The following is a 20,486-nucleotide window of genomic DNA, read 5'->3' as shown; positions in this document are numbered from 1 at the left end:
AAGATATGTAGGACGAATACTTAGATACTTCATTCATCTCCAACAGATATTTACATCTTATTAATTAATCAGTGCTGACGTAAAATTTTTTATCGAAATTTGACTAGAGGCGGTATGATGAAGTACAGTTTTACGCCGTACAGGCTGAAATAATATATTCTGTCAGAAAGAGTCAGCATATTTGTCATTTAGTTTGACCCCAAAACACCTTCAAATATACATATTTATTTATCGTTCGGTACATTTTAAAACGTAAACGCTGACTTTAAGGAACACTGGAGTGTGTTGTTGCTCCCACTGTAGTTTCCTATGTTGTTACTGTGGTGGCGCCGTTCCACATTCCGACGGAGTTGAGCTAATGGAGTGAGAGGGTGGCTGTGTTTTGTCTATGTAGAAACTTAGATTTTTGAATTCGAATTCAGTTCATGTGTTGGCGATGGGGCACTGCAGTATCACTTCATCGAAAACGGTGTTGGTCTTTCTGAACCTGATATTTTGGGTACGTTTGGAGATTTATTTTGTTGAGGGTTTGTCGTGCGTCACAGCGTAGCATCTGGCTAGCTAGCTAGATATCTAGCTACCTATTGTGTGTTGTGAACTTCGTGGCAGGTTTAGCTGTTACTCTAGCTGCCATACAAGTGTAACAGTTTATCGTTGTTTTAACCAAGGGGGCATTGGTTTAAGAATAGTTAGGTATGGACTAGCATTTCTGTTTATAGCATAAAATCTCTCAAACGTGGGATGTTTTAATGTAAAAACGATCTGGTTTCTGAAAGAATCATTCAAGTACAAAAATGATGATGCTAACATATAGCACCGTTTGGTTTTCTTAAGTATTTATAGTATTTATAATTTGGTTTCTATTTCTGGTTTTAAAGTATATGTTAATATGTCAATTAAATGTGCTTAGCATCGATAACGTTGGAAATAGGTCTTTTTTATCTGTTTAATCCGATTATGGTGCAGGAATCCTGTTGAGAAGGATGTCGTAAATAAAGTCAACATACACACCTCCAAAAAACAATCAAAAATAGTGCTAAGTTATGACTCAGAGAGGTATTTACTTATATATATACCGTATTAATATGTTTATTATTGAGGTTAAAGTTACTTTGTATATATAGTTTGATTTTCCTGAAAGTTATAACCCACTACAATTCGACATTACACTACAGCAAACTTGATCTTGAAAAACAACGCTTCTCTGGCAGCCAAATTTGGGCAATTTAACCTCTAACCATCACTTCACAGGCGGCCGCTGGCATCCTCTGCTATGTGGGAGCGTACGTTTTCATTACGTACGATGACTACGATCACTTCTTTGAAGACGTCTACACCCTCATCCCGGCAGTCGTCATCATTGCGGCCGGGGCGCTCCTCTTTATCATCGGGCTCATTGGATGCTGTGCCACCGTGAGAGAGAGTTACTGTGGACTCACAACGGTCAGTGTGAACAAACAACACTCACTACGTTTACATGCAGTAGTCAGTATTTGGGTTAAGGTCAATATTCTGGTTTCTAAAACATTCGGAATAACCCGTTTACATGTGTGACGTGGAGGGGAAAAAAATGCACGGACAACGTCTCGACGCAGGGAAAAACGTCATGACGCAGTGCGTGTCATTTCCGCTTCTTCTTCCCGTATCCAAAAACAACAACAGCGTGGGGCCGGTAGCAGCAGATAGTGCTGTGGTACTGACCCACCACCAGTACTTGACACTATTCTGTCTCGCTTTCTTCATTAATGGAAGGCGAAAACGTGAAGAAATGGAAAAGCTTCAGCTCTGCCATCCATATCCATGCTACCCGTTTCCACCAGAGGCCCCCCCCCCCGGACAATTTGGACAAAGATGCGTTCGTGCAAACCCTGCTTCGTGTAAAATCTCGCTCACCTTCTGAAGGATTTTGCTGTCACGGTACTTTCTGTCACCTATAAAAGGCATGTTCCTGTCTTTCACCACTCTAACGAGGTGGCTTGCTTCCTCCTCGCTCCAAAAGTGTGGGGTTTTATGTGCCGCTATGTTGACAAGTAGTTCCTGCCAAAGACACAAGATTCCTTTCGAATAGAACGAGATGTCCCAATAGGCGTATACATGACCCAATATTCAGGTTAGAAAAGGAGTAACCAAGGGCTAATATTGTTTTTTCAAAAGGGTTATTGGTGTTTACACGGCTGTGTGCAACCAGGTTATTGCTAATATTCTGGTTATGATAGGGTTATTCTGCCAAAGTGGCTCAACAAGCCCAGGCTTTGTGCTCAAGATGCAGATCAACAAACCCTAAATTCCCTAAACAGAGGTAAGCGGTGCTCTCGCTAACCCACTAAACTCGCTCCGCAGTATGCCCCCTTGGTCTCACGCTTTGAAAACCACTGGTGTAGAAAGAAGAATGAACAGACGCATTCTAAAGATGCCTTAAACCTTACTACATACTCAAGACCAGGGGTTCTCAACTGGTCTCACCCTGGAAGTTCCCCTTTGTCATTAAATCCAGACCCACCTTTTATAGAAGTCAGACTGAGCAAATGTTTTAATACAGCATCTTACATTAATAACACGATTGGCATTACATCTGTGACGACATCTTCCTTAATCACAAGCACGGGCATCACGGTTTGTTGAAGATTTTGTGGCCATATGTGCTGAGGCCGACATCCCATTAGAAAAGTTAGCTAAGCTACATCCATTTCTCAGTTACTGGACAAAATGTGCCAATAATGTACTGCATCAGTAAATGTAAGGATTTTTGCATTTTATTCACTCAGCCAAATAGCACACTCTATGCTGGTAAAATAAGTGGAAAAGGTTAAAAACTGAATTCTAAAAAATTAAAATGGAAAAAATAAAATGTATTTCATAGGGCCCGAAGAGAGCTTGTTTAAAAAAAAAAAAAACACCACAAATTGATCTAAACCATGTCAAATGATTAGTCCTACCCTAAAAGTATTTTGCACCCCCATTTTTTCCAATTTGATCTTTTATTGGATTAGGGACTGACTCCCAGAGGTTTGTTACAAAAGCCAAACGATATTGTTGGTAAATTCAGCAATACTTTGGCTGCATTATTTTTAATGCTTTGAAGAGCTATTTCATAAACATATTCAATCCCACAAATTCACGTTTGTAACAAAAACTTTTTATTCTTAAAAAAACAAAGTAATGATCGGTACTGGATTGGCAAGACTATAGAAAAAAATCGGATTGGATCAGAAGCCAAAAAATGTGGACCGGGACATCCCTGTATGAGACTAACGTCAGTGTTACACAATGTACCAACGTCCCTACTAAGTACATTGGTGTTGGAATGCATTTGCCAATGGGATGCATTGTTTTCGTCTGCAACTATGCATTTGTAGTTCAGATGTGGTTTGTCCTTGGTTAACTTATGAAATGTTCTCCACAGTTTGTCATCATTCTGCTGCTGGTTTTCATGACTGAAGTTGCTGTTGTGGTTCTCGGATATGTTTACAGAGCAAAGGTGAGTAAGTCCTAACACGTAAGATACAATGTGTTCGTTTTATCTTCACGTGTAGGGCTGCAGGTTTGTTCAGGAATACCCACTTCAAGCTTCAGAAAACACGATGCAATGTTTTGTTTGCCATTATATTGAAGATTTTGTGTTTCCAGTGTGTCGACATGTTTTTGTATCATCTCCAGGTTGAAGATGACGTGAATGACTCCATCCAGAAAGTATACAACGAGTACAATGGCACCAACGGCAACGCACAGAGCCGCGCCATTGACTACCTTCAAAGACAGGTCGGGACATAAAACAAAAGGATGACATTTTTTGCTTTTTGGCGATCACTTGTTCTTACATAATACGGTTTTATATGCGCAGCTCCAGTGTTGTGGCATCCACAACTACTCCGACTGGAAGTACACACCCTGGTTTGAAGTGTCAAAAAACAACAGTGTGCCTGTCAGCTGTTGCAAAGCAAATACTGGTGGAATCTGCACAGGGTCCCTTGCTCATCCTGAAGATCTTTACCAAGAAGTAAAACGCTTTTAATCACCAGAATCCAGATTACTTTTTTGTCTACATGTCATATGTTTAAGTATATTGTCATGCAATGTCTGTGTGCATGTTTGCAGGGCTGTGAGGCTCTGGTTGTGAAGAAGTTAAAGGAGATCATGATGTATGTCATCTGCACTGTGTTGACCTTTGCTGGCATCCAGGTATTTCCTCACTCGCTACGCTTTCATGCACTTTGATGCACTTGTGTCCTGAAATGTTTTTGTTTTTTTTTTTTAAATCATGGGTTACATAGTGGTTATCCACATCCATGCAGTTTTCAGGAAGCCGCCTCAAATAGGTTTTACAATTTCTACCGTTATTGTTCAGTGTTTCATACAGTGTGTCATCTTCAAGTTTGCATTATTGGTCAAGATGCAAGAGCATGTCATTTTTTACAAAGGCAAAAAAAAAGTGACGTAAATTGAGTTTTGGTTTAAGTCAGATCTTGCACCTAAATAAATTATATTGTTATACCTACATTAATGGGATAGCTCAGATTTTGTAGTGTAGTACATCAACAGTGACTTAATTCAATACTTTTATCCCTGTGGTTAGCTTGTACACAAGGAGTTTGCTACAATGAGTGAGAGACAGGCTTATTGGGAGGAGGAAGTCTGAATCATGAGAGCACTACATTATGCTGTTATCACTACGCTGCATGTGCTGTTATCACTACGCTCCATATGCTGTTATCACTTTTATATTTTTATAGGATTTTTATTTTATATTAATGTTCAAAGTTACCATCTTTATTTGTTATGTTTGCCACATTTCAGAAGCTTGAACCAAGCATGCAATTAATGTACCAACATTTTAGCTTTTTCTCATTAACATTATGCCTTTTTGCTCCATTTTTGCTGCTTTTTTTATTTGTGTTTATTTTATTTCTATAATGTGACACAGGCCCACAAACAAAGGAGCTGCAAATAGCCCCGGGTCGCACTTCGGACACCCCTACTTAACATATTTTACAGAGAAGGCGAAGTGCGTGTCTCCAAGCTCTGTCTTAGCACTGTCGCTAATCATGACTCCCTCAAGTCAAAGGCTGGGCTGCACGCTTGTGGAGTTGTTGTGCCACCATTAGCACCTCGTTTTTTACGGTTGTGGTAATGCACACTCCTCAGGCTTGTGGCTATGCCTTTCATGTCTGGATCCCACTCCAGCGGGAGTACTTTGCCTTTTGTGACCGTTTTTGATTACCGAGTAAATGCATGACGCAAGAAACACTTCCTCTCATTCACGTTCAATGCGTACCGCGCTTGGGAATACGGACACAGCAGAATTTTTGATACACCTACTTTGATTTCTCAAGATTGTGCAGATGTACCTAATGAAATGACTGTCTTATTGAATAGATGTAATAAATATGCAAAGTAAACACTTGTCCTCTCTCCTCCCTGTTAGATATTGGGCATGTTGTCGGCGTGCGTCGTGCTGTGTCGCAGAAGAAATGATCCCGCCTACCAACTCCTCATCACAGGAGGTACCCATGCTTAAGACCCATTGGTAAGAGCCGGGGTGTAATCTTATCTCCACACTAACCTTTAAGACACTACACTGACGCTGCAGTTATATCCCCACAAAGCTGTAATCCAAATTCTTAAATGGTGGCAAAGAATGATTTCATGAAAGGTGGAAGCAAACCGAACTGTACTGTATGGAGGAGGACTTGCAGGTTGGGTTCCTCTTGATTTTGCACTGTGTGTGTCAGATTGTAAGACCACAAGCTCTAGTACTACTAATATTCTACTGTACCGCTCCCTCTTTGGTTGAAGGCTATCACCAGCTCATGTTTATGTCCAAACATTTACTGTGTAACCTGCTTCTTACTGTATGCCAACCTCATTATCTCTGTACATAAGTTAGATTTTAAGTTTCATGACATTATTTAAGTTAACATGCTCCTCAGGCATTCTCCTGATTGTAGTTTTAGAAGTTGAATTGAATGTAGTTGTTGGTACCCATGAATGTAAATAAAATGTAAGGCGAAAGTTTGAAGTTGAGTGAATTAGAGTTTTTTCTTCCAGAAAATTCAACAGAAGAGAATCAGCTCACATAAAAAGACTATTTGGAAATGTAATATTTAAATAATACACATTATTTACAAATATTACGTTTGAATTCCTTTATGTAAAAAGTCATTCTTTGGCAAGGTACGAGCCTGGAACCAGCCCATTTTGGCCATACTTCTGCACCATCCACCAGCCATCTTCACCCTGATCTATGACAAGCACGTCGTCCCCGACAGACATGGAGAGCTCATCATCTCTCTAAAGAAAGACACATGCTGTCAACAGAGGGTATTTTTCACTACAGTTAAAACAGAAGAGACAGGAACACTGACCTGGGCCACGTACTCATACACCGCCTTGTACTGCTCAATGTTCTGGGACCCATGACTTGCAGGGATGGCGGCATAAAGTCTATCAAATGTTTCCCCTGTGGAGTTATACAGGTCACTTACTGGGGTCCCAATACATTGAAAACATAGGACTTATCCCACACAACGAAAGGGAGGATCAAAGAGAGAAAAGTAGTGAGAGAAGTATGAAATAGCCCACTTGGAACTTACAGCGGATGTTTAAAGCATTCCATTATAGCATTAGGTGTGTGTTATAGTGGATTATCAGCGACATACTGTATATTACACGCGTCTACAAATATTCAAAAAATGCTGCTTCTGCTTCTGAGATAAAACATATCACCCTTGGTCAATTTCAGGCTACTGAACAAGAATATGACCATTAAAAATCTTCTTAGCTAAAATTGGTAAGATATGCAAGGTTCTTTATTACATACTGTAGCAACGTATAGGGAGTAATACACAACGTGATATGTCTCCATACACTTTATGTGCATACAGTCACAAAATTATGAAGATTCAACTAGGAATCTGTATTTAACATTATGTGGTGGTGGTGTATCTTTAAAACAAGAGCTAATGAACATTTTTAAACATCATTTTCGTACTTAGTGATCTAAAATCAGCCAAGAATGACTACTTTCATTTCAGTAGCATTTTGGATATAGACAAGTTTTATCAGAATCCATGCAGAGCAGGTTTTTATAAATGGCGATATCTAGTAAAACTAGTAAATACAGATAAATATCATTTCATATACACTCTTGATTGATGATTTACATTCACAATGGGTGCCGCCTTTCTTGTGCGGCATTAATTTGACCCGATATGTAGCAACTCCTGCTTTTGGTGGTGATACAATGCACTTTTCGTGGTTTCACCATCACTAAGCATCCATTTAGACAGCTTTGTGCAATCCTGCTTACAGCTCCGAGGATGCATATTTGCATGCTACAGTGGTATGAAAAAGTGTTTGCCCCTTTCCACTTGTCACTTTGTCACACTTAAATGTTTCAGATCATCCAACACATTTAAATATTAGTCAATGACAACACAACCACCCTTAGCAGCAAAAACTGCAATGAAGAATTTGCGATAACTTGCAAAAAAGTCTCTTACAGCGCTGTGGAGGAATTTTGGCTCACTCATCTTTACAGAATTGTTGTAATTCAGCCACATTGGAGGGTTTTCAAGGATGAACCACTTTTTTAAGGTCATGCCACAGCATCTCAATAGGATTCAGATCAGGACTTTTGACTAGACCACTCCAAAGTCTTCATCTTGTTTTTCTTCAGCCATTCAGAGGTGGACTTGCTGGTGTGTTTTGGATCATTGTCCTGCTGCAGACCTCAGCTTGAGGTCACGAACAGATGGCCGGACATTCTCCTTCAGGATTTTTTGGTAAATGGAATTCATGGTTCCATTTATCACATCAAGTCTTCCAGGTCCTAAAGCAGCATAACAGCCCCAGACCATCACACTACCACCAAAATATTTTGCTGTTTGTATGATGGCGTTACTTTTGCGGCAGATGTAATGGGACACACAGCTTCCAGAAAGTTGAACTTTTGTCTAGTCAGACGAGTCTTAACGTTGTTTTTGTTCAGCAGTAGTTTTCGCCTTGGAACTCTGCCACCGTGTCTTTCTTATGGTGGAATCATGAACACTGGCCTTAACTGCGGCAAGTGAGGCCTGCAGTTCTTTGGATGTTGTTGTTGGGTTTTTTCTGACCTCTTGAATGACTCATCCTTGGTCTACTTCACTTTGTCAGGCAGGTCCTATTTAAGTGATTTCTTGATCGAGAACAGATGTGGCAGTAATCAGGTCTGAGTGTGGCTAGAGAAATTGAATTCAGGTGTGATAAACCACAGTTATTTTTTAAGGGAGGGGGCAATCACTTTTTCACACAGGTTGGGATTTTTTTCTTTGATGATCTGAATCATTTAAGTGTGACAAACATGCAAAAAACATTTTCACACCACTGTGTAGGGCGGGGGTCACCAACGTTTTTCCTTGTGAGAGTTACTTTTACAAAATGAAAATGGCCAAGAGCTACTCATTTTTGTATTTTATTTTCAGAGCTTATTTTAAACCCAAACAAAGCGAATATGCTTGTTTTACCAGAACATGAACAAAATGCTGGTATCCACAACTCACATTTTGTATTTCAGAATGCATTTCTTTCTACTGTTCTTTCATTATTAACTGAAAACCTGAATGAAAAGCAGGCTTGCGGGCACCTCATGTGGTCGTGGGGGGCTACCTGGTGCCCGCGGGCACCACGTTGGTGATCCCTGGTGTAGGGGTTGCTATAATATGCTGTGATGTATGAAGCAGCATTTCAGGACTGACATGCAAATCCTGCTTTTCTAGTTTTAATAAAATACTTTACCTGTACTTTGTGCAACTGGATCATTTTGAATGCTGATATCGCAGCCAGTCAAAGAGGTCCCTTGGAGGAGATTTGAAAACCTACAAATGGGAGCAGTAGTTAACACGTTATTGGTTCGTTCGCGTGATTGCTAATGTGCTCAATCACATTCCAATGTGTTACTTTTTCTTGACTTGGCCGACGAGTCCCGTGCTTCCATTTCTGGCAGCTGAAGCATCCTTCTTATAGTAATTTTGGTATTCAATGGCAGCTATGGAGAGGAAAAAACAAGAGTGAATAATCAAAGGCAACTGGATATCGTGCACAAAAAGAGTGTGTGAGATAACATGAAAATGTTCATCATATCATATTCAAATGCCAAACCAGGAAGGGTGTCTACCTGGACGCGCTGAGCCGGTGCCTTTCATTACAACAAAGCCATTCAAGTCTGTGATGATGTCACACTTCTCCAGCATGTTTCTCACATTCTCGTAACACTGAAGCAATTTTTGCAAGCTTTAGTATAATATTTACTGTCGTTAAGCGGTTTTCAAAGTGTGAGGCCTCCCCAGGGGGACATAGCAGTTTGAAAAACCATCTTTCAAACCTGCTAAGTTATATTTGTATTAAAAATGAATAGATTTTTAGCTCCCATGTTGAAGTCTGAAATCTGTGGTGAGCAGAAAACATAAATCACAAAATATGCTCCAGAAAATCAGTATGATGTTCTCTGGGGGAAAGCCACGCTTTGAAACCCCTAGTGGATGATGCAAGGTGTGTGATGACTCACCTCGTCATCCTTCACACACTGCATGGACAAATGGTTACAATGTACCCACAAGCCGTTCCTCAGAACTTTCAGACGCTCCTCTTCCTGCTGCTGAAACATCTGCACGATAGTGTGATTGGGGAAATTACAGTTAGAACGCCGCGTATGTCAGTGGTCCCCAAGCCTTTTTAGTCTACGGACCGGTTCGCGTTCCAAAAAACCTCTGGCGGACTTGGGGGAGCGGAGCGTAACGTAATGCTATTTATTTATGTGTTGCGTATAAAACAATATACAACCGAGGGTCTTATTAAGATGACCACTGACACTGTGAAAGGTTAACATGAAAGGACTACCGACAACGCGCTTCCGGTCTTCAAATTAAAAGCGCTGTGCATTACATCTTGTCTGACTGCACTGAATAAAAGTCTCAGAAACGTAGCTTCCAACATCAAATTAAAAGCACAAAGTGAATACAGACTCACAACTGGTACGAGTGGAATTAGTTTTCCAGAGAGAAGATGATCACATTTGATGTGTGGGTAGCTAGCGTGCTAGTGTGTATTATTATATTAAAACAATAAAACAACATATACCTGTAAAAACTATAGGCTTTCTAACAGTATATTATTTTTCCAATAAAATAATATATTTTATTTCCAAAATTTCATATGCATTTAGTAAAATTCAATGTAGTTATTTACAAAACTTTATTGCTCCGAAAGGTTTTGCTGCTGTGTTGCCTCAATATGTCCTTAGCCAACATGGGAAGTTTGTAGATTAGTAGCGCTCGTTATTAGAAGTATTGCACTTCCTCATTGAGAAAACAGGCAACGGGTATTGCCAGTCTTGGTGTAAATTTGCACTCACTGTACATTCCTCCCTAATTACACGTTCCTTGTCATGAGTTATACCTCACACGTGTTGCTGTGCGTCGATTCCCACTCGTGACGGATCTTGTCCAGCTGCTCAATGTTGGAAATGTACTGTCTCTCTATTGTAAAAAAAACAAACAAACAAATATTTGCATGTGTCACACTGACTTAATACTAGCTTAGGTTTATAAATGTCAAAACTGCATTTCAGAGAGGTACTGTTGTGACATCCCCAATAAAAGGGAAGTACATGTGAACAGCACAATTGGTCTTGAACTCCTTACCGGCCTCCTCTGCAGTTTCTCTGTACAGTCTGGATTTACTGCTCAGCTAAACGAAAGACAACAATACAAAATGGCCTGTTATTCATAAAAATCATTTGAACTTGTAAGATTTTGAACAGAATCTACCAAAAAAGGAAATAAACTCCCATCATGTGTGATTCGCTAATAAAATCTTACCTTATCCATTTGCTTGGGAGTTGCGGTGGAAGTGTTGCTCATCTTATCGGCCGTTTGCTCGGCCTCATCGGCTTCCCTGCAGCGTTGCTCATAGTACCTTTCTGACTGCAATGGTCAAAGAGACACATGAAACAACAACACTGTCCGCAAGGATGTAAAGTCAAGTAAGAGGTTGTGTACTATGTGTAGAAAAGGTGATTTAGCGCCAAAGAGCTAACATTTCTCCCCAACAATCGCTCATGGGATTATTCCAGAAACACATTCATAAATATATACAGAATATTGAATTATTGAACAACCCTACAACTAAACACCTAACCATACAATAGGCCAACCTTACAATTAATTAAGCATGAAACCAACCCAGCAATGGACAGTTGTAGCACTAGCCTGACATCTGTTCAATCAATCATCATTCATTAGTGGGCAGTACGTGTACATTTTGTCATTTGAAATGTGTTTAATGCATGTGTGAGGCATATTTAGTGCTTAAACATGGATGGTGCATTTAGCATTGAGCTTGTTAGCAAACAATGGCACAGGGTTCTCTAGCTGATCTAATCTAATAACTCCAACTCTCAATTTTATTGCAAATGTTGATCCAAAATCAAAGGAAAACATCCATGTCAAGCTAACAGGAGGGTTTGGAGGGAGAGGAGCAAGCCGTGTTACAGAAATGTACATGTTTATGGGATTATCAATTATTCGCAATTACTCGTTTTTCGCTATTTGCTGGCGGTCCTGGATTGTAAACCCCTGCGAAAAGCAGGGATCTACTGTAATAACCAAACATACAACTTTATTAAAACACAAGCAACTATACAACTTCAAACCCTACAACAGACCCATAAAACCATACAACAATAGGAACCAATCACACACAAGCATTATTCTATAATGTAGCTATTACTTCAGTGGTACCTCATTGCACCGACTTTGCTTGCTTTTAATACATCAGATTGTTTTTCAGGTTACGTTACTTGAAGTATTGTCGCTCTTACTTCTATTGTTTTCTTATAGAAGGAGACTTTTGTCTTCTGGACCTTCTCCACAACAACTTCAAGCTGAGGAGTAAAGACAAGCAGATAAAGTCAATCAATACGGAATATGTCTTTAAAATAACGTTGATACCTTTTTTCTCTGTTCCTTCTGTTTCTCTCTGAACTGCTCGATTCTTTTCGCCTCCTCCTTCAAGAGGGCAGACAGCTGAATGTGCAAGTTGCCAATCGTTTCCGTTTCTGAAAAAGCACACAAAGCATCAGTTAGGCTGCAAGTGTGAATGCACAAAAGAAAAACCACCAGTCGTAATCTTACGTGTTTTCATTTCATCAATGGATGTTCTCAGCGTGCTGTGGAAACAAACACAAACGTTCAGAGGATGTGACGTTGTCGCGTCCTGGCATTCTCTGCAAGTGCAAACCCACGCACCAGATCTCATACAGACCCCCAACCTTGCGTGAGATGGCAACCAGTTCTTTGCCGTATTTCTCCTCTGCTGATGCTCTAAAATAGACGCAACAACCACAATGCACAGTCAAGAGTGACATCACCTACTTTCATTGCTGAGCATCCCACCGCAGCTTTAGCACCTCATTTTCAACAGCTCCTCCATGTCTTTGCACGTCCGCCGACCATCGTTCAGCCTCTGGATGATGGCCTCGTAGCCAGCGTTACTAATGAAGTTTCCTCCCTGGGGGAATACACGACCACACACTATATCACTTTCAACATCAACTTTAAATTCATTTTATTTGCCTCTTCTATAGAGGCATTTTTCTGTAGTGCAGCTCTAAACGGAAAGCTCTTTTTTTTTTTTTTTTTTACTAGGTCCATAAATACAGCAGAGCTTTCCTGTCATATAGAGCAGGGTTCCCCAACAAGGGAGAACTGGCCATCGGGAGCATCAGAAGTTTTCCCGGTGGGCCAATCAACAAAGGGCCGATTGACCGCTGTTTATTTATTTATCCTGTATATTCATTGCTGTGCCTTGCTTTGGTAACTATGGTTTTGTGGAAGGGTGCCACATGTGTCAGTCTGAGGCTCTGTCACCAATTACAGAATCAAACTCACCAGGTCTGCTGCCAGTGTAACGGGACATGCTGCTAAATAACTACATTGAATATTATGTAAATGCAGATCAATTTTGGAAATAAGGGCTACCATTTTATTGGAAACATAAAATTGTGAGAAAGCCCATAGTTTTTGCATGTTTATGTCGTTTTGTCTATGCCATGTTTTGTCCAGCGTTTATTCCCAGCGGTCCTTGAACGCACCATATATGTGTACTAAAACAGTGGTTCACTAACTTTTTGGGACCCACGGCCCGGCGCGTGTTCCCACAAATCTCCGCGGACCGGGGGTGGGGTGGTATAGCGATCTAATTTATCTCATTTAGTATGTATTGTGTAAAACTACGACAGTAACAACATTAAATTAAAATCACAAAGTGAATACAGACCCACCATCCACCAGTATCAGCTTGGAGTTTGTTTTTCAGAGAGAACATTATAGCGCCGCTGCTTGATGTGTGTGGTGACAGGCAGTGTGCTAGCATGAATTAACTTGAAGCTGTTCACAGAACAAATATACACATTCGCACTTAATAACGTCATCAAACTTTACCTTTATGCATTCCCACAGAGTATCAGCATTTGGGAGCGAATATGAAGTGAAAAACCCCCGATAAAAACACAGTATAGTTGACAATCTGAAGAGTGGGAGAAGGCTAGCGCACGTACGATGGTGCGTTCAAGGACTGTCAAACAAAGTGAGACACTCACAACAAATAACATAAACATGCAAAAACTTCAAACTATATTATTTTTTAAATAAAATAATGGCCCGTGTTTCCAAAATTGATGTGCATTTACTTAAAATTGTATTTAGTTATTTACAAAAGTATTTTTTTTTTGTATTTCTTTTATCATTGCGCCTGTTTGGCCCAGTTTGGCCCCGCCCACGGACCAATACTGGGCTCTGGCCCGGTGGTTGGGAACCACTGCTTTACAGCTTTACACTTTTTCACCTGCAGATAGCGCCATCACACCAATTTCTATCTTAAGTTACTATTCAAAAAAATTACACCTTAAAAGAAGAGGAAAGAAATTGGTAAATATGCGGTTGTGAATGCCGACCTGTGAAAAGGTCGGGATTTAATGTGTATTCTTAAAACCAGATCGCTTCCGACTAGAGCAGTGATTCCCAACCACTGTGCTGTGGCACGTTAGTGTCAGATCATCAAATTCTACAATTTCTCTTAATTGGTGTGAAAATATGATTTACTGCACCTAATGTATCTTTTGTTCATCTATCTACGCCAGTGCTCTCCCACTAGATGGCAGAAGGTACATAATGAACCCGTGTACTGTCACCTGTTACCATTCATACATTTTTTTTGGTGGTGTGCCGTGAGATTTGTCTAATATAAAATATGTGCCTTCAAAAGATTGGCCAACACTGGACTAGAAGATCTTTGACCAGCATTTTTGCAGCAAGTCCTTAAAAACAGCAGCGTGCTCCTGTCATATCGAGGACAGTGAGTACATCCCTCACATTTCAGCAACCATTTTCATATCTGTGTTGAATCATTTCCCGTCGTCTGTAAATCTATCCTGCTATACAAGCTGTGCACTGGCTACTCTAAAGTATATCCATTTCATTTCTATAGTATTGTAACTTGAGAAGATATCAAATTATTTTTTGTGAGATACTGTATTCTTTTTTTTTTTTTTTTTTAGTGTACTGAAGTTTTTTAGTGTACTGAAGTAAGATTACGTGGCGATCACTGCATACAGGAATATCTGATTCGAGGAGACGTTTTCTATAAAGTTTTACATCAAAACTGATTAGTATCAACTATATAGCTGTGTTAGCGACATTTACTGTAAGACCTAAGCAATGATTTCCGGTCAAATTATGGTCAAAATGGGGATTCCCAACCTGAAAGCGTGGGAGTTGTCAATTTTCAAATTCAGTACACATTCTTTCTGTCTAAAAATGAGATGGATTACTTTTGTTTTAGTGTGACAATATTAAAACTGTGTGGAACATTGAAAAGCTTTTAATAACATAAGTAGCCATATCAACCATATTCTTTCATATAGATAAGAACGAGATAGAAAACAAGACTTTGTTCGGCAAGTAACAGTCAAGTATTCTGTTTGTAAACCTGACAAAAGTGGAAAAACACCAACAATGAATAGAATCATTTCTCGCAAATAATTACAATTTCTTGAGTACTAAAGTAGAATGTCAGAAGTTGTTTTTTTTTTTTTTACCATACCAGTTGTACTTATCTAACATGTACAGCCATTTGTAAATGTTACACATTGAACACAAAGTAAACCCTTTTGCATGCATTTGACAACACTAATCACTTAGTGCTTACTTTTGAATTGCAGGTCATGCAACATTCTTAGTGTGTCTTAAAACAACCAATGAAGAGTGTGTTATTACTTTATGTAACACTGAAGTGACTAACTCTAGTGCTCAACAGTCAACTCAACAGACTAAAACATAATCCAAAAAATTTAGACGAGTCGCGCAGTCTCACCCAAAAGGCATCCTTGAACTCCAACTCCATCCTGAAGTGGCTCTGCTGTAAAGAATGCTTTTTAACTCCAGCTACAACGCCAGGGGGTTGTTTGACTGATGGCTGCTCCACGCAAGTGAAACGGTCCAGGAAACGAGCAGTGTCACGCTGCAGCTTGCTCGTTTGTTTAAAAAAGAGGAAGAGCGTCAGCAGCAGCAGCAGCAGAAGCTGCTGCGTGTGAACTGCTACTTCGCTTTACGACACGGCCGTGTTCATCAAATAAATGTTACATTTCCGTCTTGATTTTGGAGGGCCTCACTTCTACATGCATTCTAAGTAAGCAACAGGTAATGTGTCGACACAGGAGCACAAACATCCAAAAGCATGCTGTTATAATTCATCATGTGACGAGTGCAGGTGTCTGCCGTAGTCTGTCACTTCACTGTTCATGAAGGTCTCTTGGTTTTTCAAAACTTCCGCCTCCGAGATCTGCCCGTCTTCATCCCGGTCCATTTCCTTGATGAGGTAAAGAGCCTGATGATGAGAAGAAACGTACATTCTGCCATCAAGGAAATTCAGTGTGAAAACTAGAAAGACTGCCATGTCTTACTTCTTCCCGAGCAGAACCGTAGCTGTTTGGCGCAATCCAGCGGAGTTGCTCCTCTCGATTCAACTTGCCGTCCTTGTCTTGATCGTAGAGGTCCTTGAAGCGCACTGTCTCCTCGACCTCCCACTGTGAAGGTGCGTCCTCTTTAACAGAAGTTGGGATGCTGTCAGTGCGCATCCTCACCCTCAAATGCCTTTTCCAAGGTACTTGCAAGCGCCTTACAGCATGATCGTCTAACTTGGTCACATCCATAGGGGTGGGATTACGCTTTAAACAAACACATTTCTGTTTCATAACAGCATCGGCAGAAGAAACTACGAATGCATTCTCCTTGACGACCACAATGTATCCCACTGCACATCTTCTGGATGTTCTAATGCATTCCAATAGTAAGTGGATGAAAGCACAGTACAGTCATTCCGTGCCACTTTGCAGCTCCAATCTATCACGTTTTTTTCAAAAATATATTAATTAATAAATCATGCTGTTTCATGGTTGAATACGGTCTATTATGAGTCCACAAATATGCATACTTCAGCTACATTTACATATTTTTTGTCTAAATTAAGCATTTTTATGGATACAAATCTCTAAATCAACTAAAATACAAATACAAGGCATTCAGAAGACTCATTCCGACGTTGCGACGTAGTATTCTACAATGGCCCCTAGGTGTCAGTAATGTGACTAATGTTTGGTGAGACACACAAGCACCAAACGTGATGGCCGCAACAACAGGCTTTTATCGCAGGTTTGAATTATCTCACAGCAGGCACAATAATCCCCAACACGGGCTACTGTTGCGGACGCAACCCACAGCAAGCTATCTGAGCCCCCGACTTCACTTCGTGTTCGCCCCCTACTCATCTCCCCTAGCACCGAAACACATTTACAGCAACACACACGAGCATGAGTCTTGTTTATGTCTTGAAGGGTCCCTGACATGATTCATCAACTTTGCTTAAATATGTTATATATTGTTTGTAAATACACTACCCGTCGTTTTACAAACGTTTTACAACACCACAATTTATTTATTGAAATCCAAGTCGTTCAAGTCCAATAAATAGCTTGGTGAAGTGCCACAGGTTAAAAAAAAAAGCTATGGTTACCCAAAACTGAAAAATAATGTGTATTTCAGAATTTACTTGTTATTGTTATTGCTATTTGTTATTTAATTTATTTACGATTATATGGTGCAGAGTGGCCCAATTACAAGTCAATTTCGTTGTAGCTATCGTGCAATGACAATAAATGCTATTCTATTCTATTGATGCGTACGAAAGCACAGCAAAAGAGCATAAAGATCAGTTCACCACAGCTTGTCACCACGTGTTATGAATACATTCACCAAACAATATTTAAAAACTCTAAAACCCTCTCCATTTTAAATTGGTAGCCTATGTGTGCAGTTCAAAAATAAGACAAATGATTTTCTCAATATAATGTCAGAATATATATTCCATAATATATGAAAGAAGGAGTAGGAGGTACATGAAGGGGTCTGGGACTGACGGGTACGCGACTGCGAAAAGTTTGAGAACCACTGCTGTACAGTAATGTACTTGCGCCCTCTAGTGGGGGAGTTCGTGCATTGCACTTCCATCAACCCTTTCACAAAAAATGTTTGATTCTGTAGCTAACATGTATATTTTCTAATTTCCCTTCACGTAACTAGAAAAATAGGACAACAAAATGTTTAGTGTGTCAATTGATTGTTAAGTACGGAGTTCACTCTGAGAGATTCTCTTAACCCATTAAAAGGAATGCTAATTGATTGTTGAGTCAATCAAGAGGATTTAGTCAAATGTCTATCCCTAATAGATCCATTTGCAAATATTCTTCCAAAAACAGGTCTTGAAAAAGAGGAGTTGTCTTACATTTTTTAACCGTATGAAGAATTTCAAGCACCCATGGCAACCCTGAAAGTCATCTTACTTACCGTCCCGTCGAAGATCGCCAATGAATTCCTTCAAACTGATCAGTCCATCTTGATCTGTGTCATATTCACTCAACACATCCTCAATGGCAAAGTCCTGTTGCAAGAGGCCAGGGGTATAAGTCACAAATCAAATGGTTCTATGGAGTTCATCTTTTCATACCGCCATGTGATCCACTTCAGAGGGGTGGGTGAAGGCCAAAAACTCAGTCACATTGAGGCCGGGCGTGCCGTCCACATCAGCAAAATCGAAACGCCTCCTCTCCTTCAGGTGGAGCTGTGGCAGGTCATGTGAGGTCTTATCAGGATTTTAAGAAACCGCTGAGCCTGTAATAAGGATGTTGGTGCACGTACATGTCTGAGAGACTCTTGCTCTGCATCATCCACAACGGTGCTTTCATCAAAACTAAATAGCTCGGCCAGGTTGTACTCCTCCCATGTTACTACACCGTCTCGGTTAGCGTCAAATTCGGGGAAGCGCTCCTCTGCGTCATCCAGCGCATATTTTCTGTAGACATGCTGAATCCATAGTGTGATCTCTTCTATGGAGAAAGCAACATGAGCTGGTTCTTTACCCTTGCTCCTACTCCAAATACCGCAAATGCTCCATTTAATGCCCCATTCAGTTGCTCTCGTGTGTGGTCAATAAAAAGTAATAACCCAGCAATTTCTAATCAGAATTGTGTTAAAAACATTGGTGGCAACAGCTGTGGTTGTCGGAAATTTCATGATGTAAGTATTCCACAAGATGGCAGTAGCTGCATTTGTTTTACTTTTGAGGACTTTTTTGTTGAGCTACTGCTTGCAGTAATAGGTCAAAATGTCAAAAACATTCTCCAACTATTGCCTGCTTCCACAAGGCTATTTCCTCTATGAGGTTGAGCTAAATAAACAGCCATTCATTTATTGCTGCTTGTCCTCATTAGGGCCGCAGGGATGCATATTTTTGGAGTGTGGGGGGAAGCCGGAGTACGCAGACAAAACCCATGCATGCACTGAGAGAACATGCAACAAATGAGATGTCCAATGGCGATCTAAACCCAGATCTTCCAGATCTCCTGACTGTGCCCACGTGCTAACCACGAGGCCACCATGCAGTGCTAAATAAACACGCCGGCTATAATTAGAGCATTTACGGTAAGTCATAAACGTACACACAATCTTACCTGCACTTAACTTGTTGTCAGCATTTGTGTCAATCTTTTTGACAATGTCCATCATCTTTTTCCTCTGTTCCTCTGGGCTTAGTTTCTTTAATTCTTCACTGTCCTACAATGGCATCAAATAATAGCAGGAAGTCATAAAATAATGAAACAAATGGGACAGAAAAGGTGTATAGCAACCTTCTCCCCCAGCAGGACGTCCATATCATGCTCAGAGTCAAGGTGGTGCTCCAAACGGTCTTCATGAAGAGAGCTCAGTGCCCCCCAAAACTGGAGGACCAACAATAACACCGCCATTACAGCAGGGGGCGCCATCTCCGATTAGATACAATGACAATTGCCTGTCAAAAAAGTCAGGGAAGTCAGGAAAATGAAAGCCGCAGTTCATCTTCAAAACATCCCAAAGGATAAGACGTTTTATTATCATTGTTCAAAACAACAAAAGGCAGTTTAGTAGCTCTGTCGTTGTGAAAAAACTTCGCTTTAAGTTGAGTGTGATTGTTAGGCAATTGTGAAGGTTTGTAAAACAATGACCACAGAGGCAGATGATTAATGATACTAATCAAAATACGCAGGCATGATCAACTAGTCAAGTAGTGTAAATAATTTGATATTTGCATTACCGTGAAAAGTTGTCGCCGGTAAGACTTGCTGGTCCTGAAGACTAGTTATATTTCCGGTTTGGAATTTCACAACAAAATCCTTTGTTTTGTAAGAACACAATAAGCGCTCTACGTGAGACTATTCGTTTCCAACATTTTTACTGGTCAGTCGGAAATGAAAAGACCTGACCGCTTCCGAGGATCATCAAACACATTATAGACATGCCGTTGCTGTTGTCATAAACGTACGTTACTCTTTCAAGCATTCCAATGTCTTTACCACTACGAGCAAGCAGACAAATGTTTGCTTTATTCTAGCCAAGTCAAAATATAATTTAATTTCCATGTCTTGAAACTGCTAACATTATAAACAATTTAACGAGAACACATCCACAAGGATGGAAATTATTGTAAGTATGAAAGATTTAGCGCACTCGGAAAAAATCGAATGCCTACAATTTATCTCCCTTAGACACATGATCACACACACATGATCAAAGCTGTTCAAAGTTTTAGACAAGTAATTCTGGATCCATGCCAAATTATAAGGGCATTTCGAGCTTCAAGTGAAATGTAATAACGAAAATTCCGATTCATGGGTGCATCTGCAACGCATCATAGCATTGTACTTTTATGTTGAAGGCAAATTCAGTTGTCCAAGAAATACCCGCTCAATCCGTATGGTTGCCATGGCAGACAACTTGCAGTCCCGCCCCCTGTGAGCACCCCTTTTGACCCCGATTATCCTGCATTGGATTGGCTATTTTTTAAGCCACTCTGAAATTAGGGTA

General features: G+C 40.2%; 3 protein-coding genes across 8 annotated transcripts; 1 reads left to right on the top strand and 2 right to left on the bottom strand.

Moving 5' to 3' along the window:
- The first annotated feature begins 317 nt into the window (after positions 1-317).
- Positions 318-6,009, top strand: LOC129181701 (tetraspanin-3-like). The gene is made up of 7 exons (XM_054777224.1): positions 318-499; positions 1,252-1,443; positions 3,404-3,478; positions 3,658-3,759; positions 3,842-3,997; positions 4,096-4,179; positions 5,423-6,009. Exons 1-7 carry the CDS (start codon positions 437-439, stop codon positions 5,513-5,515), a joined length of 765 nt encoding a protein of 254 aa, XP_054633199.1. The 5' UTR covers positions 318-436; the 3' UTR covers positions 5,516-6,009.
- On the bottom strand, positions 6,005-15,506 carry pstpip1a (proline-serine-threonine phosphatase interacting protein 1a). Of its 4 annotated transcripts, none has more exons than XM_054777216.1 (15): positions 15,406-15,506; positions 12,443-12,543; positions 12,282-12,356; positions 12,168-12,202; positions 11,985-12,091; positions 11,855-11,917; positions 10,854-10,958; positions 10,677-10,722; positions 10,432-10,511; positions 9,542-9,640; positions 9,152-9,248; positions 8,935-9,022; positions 8,773-8,852; positions 6,363-6,457; positions 6,005-6,288 (listed from the first exon to the last, which is right to left on the bottom strand). In XM_054777216.1, exons 1-15 carry the CDS (start codon positions 15,433-15,435, stop codon positions 6,157-6,159), a joined length of 1,233 nt encoding a protein of 410 aa, XP_054633191.1. In that variant the 5' UTR covers positions 15,436-15,506; the 3' UTR covers positions 6,005-6,156. The 4 variants fall into 4 exon arrangements, with proteins under 4 accessions (XP_054633191.1, XP_054633194.1, XP_054633195.1 ...); XM_054777218.1 differs by lacking the exon at positions 15,406-15,506 and adding an exon at positions 13,476-13,689 and having other exon boundaries at positions 6,006-6,288; XM_054777219.1 differs by lacking the exon at positions 12,282-12,356 and having other exon boundaries at positions 12,408-12,543; positions 15,406-15,450.
- Positions 15,507-15,758: 252 nt separating this feature from the next.
- Positions 15,759-19,766, bottom strand: rcn2 (reticulocalbin 2). 3 transcript variants are annotated; one of them, XM_054777221.1, is made up of 8 exons: positions 19,717-19,766; positions 19,274-19,434; positions 19,097-19,199; positions 18,285-18,472; positions 18,094-18,207; positions 17,934-18,027; positions 15,995-16,134; positions 15,759-15,918 (listed from the first exon to the last, which is right to left on the bottom strand). In XM_054777221.1, exons 2-8 carry the CDS (start codon positions 19,406-19,408, stop codon positions 15,775-15,777), a joined length of 918 nt encoding a protein of 305 aa, XP_054633196.1. In that variant the 5' UTR covers positions 19,409-19,434; positions 19,717-19,766; the 3' UTR covers positions 15,759-15,774. The 3 variants fall into 3 exon arrangements, with proteins under 3 accessions (XP_054633196.1, XP_054633198.1, XP_054633197.1); XM_054777223.1 differs by having other exon boundaries at positions 18,094-18,195; XM_054777222.1 differs by having other exon boundaries at positions 18,285-18,469.
- Between the last annotated feature and the right edge of the window lie 720 nt (positions 19,767-20,486).

Source organism: Dunckerocampus dactyliophorus, chromosome 5 (assembly GCF_027744805.1).
Source record: "Dunckerocampus dactyliophorus isolate RoL2022-P2 chromosome 5, RoL_Ddac_1.1, whole genome shotgun sequence".
NCBI classification, from domain to species: Eukaryota; Metazoa; Chordata; class Actinopteri; order Syngnathiformes; family Syngnathidae; genus Dunckerocampus; species Dunckerocampus dactyliophorus.
This window is presented reverse-complemented; position numbering and strand designations above follow the sequence as displayed.

Coding starts and splice junctions, on each gene's coding strand:
- LOC129181701 (XM_054777224.1), top strand. CDS start 437: ATGGGGCACTGCAGTATCACTTCATCGAAAACGGTGTTGGTCTTTCTG. Junction 500..1,251: donor TTCTGAACCTGATATTTTGG/GTACGTTTGGAG, acceptor ATCACTTCACAG/GCGGCCGCTGGCATCCTCTG. Junction 3,479..3,657: donor GATATGTTTACAGAGCAAAG/GTGAGTAAGTCC, acceptor TATCATCTCCAG/GTTGAAGATGACGTGAATGA.
- pstpip1a (XM_054777216.1), bottom strand. CDS start 15,435: ATGGAGTTGGAGTTCAAGGATGCCTTTTGG. Junction 12,203..12,281: donor GGGGGTCTGTATGAGATCTG/GTGCGTGGGTTT, acceptor TTGTTTCCACAG/CACGCTGAGAACATCCATTG. Junction 11,918..11,984: donor AGAAGGAACAGAGAAAAAAG/GTATCAACGTTA, acceptor TTTACTCCTCAG/CTTGAAGTTGTTGTGGAGAA.
- rcn2 (XM_054777221.1), bottom strand. CDS start 19,408: ATGGCGCCCCCTGCTGTAATGGCGGTGTTATTGTTGGTCCTCCAGTTT. Junction 19,200..19,273: donor ACGTCCTGCTGGGGGAGAAG/GTTGCTATACAC, acceptor ATGCCATTGTAG/GACAGTGAAGAATTAAAGAA. Junction 16,135..17,933: donor TGGCGATCTTCGACGGGACG/GTAAGTAAGATG, acceptor CTTCTGTTAAAG/AGGACGCACCTTCACAGTGG.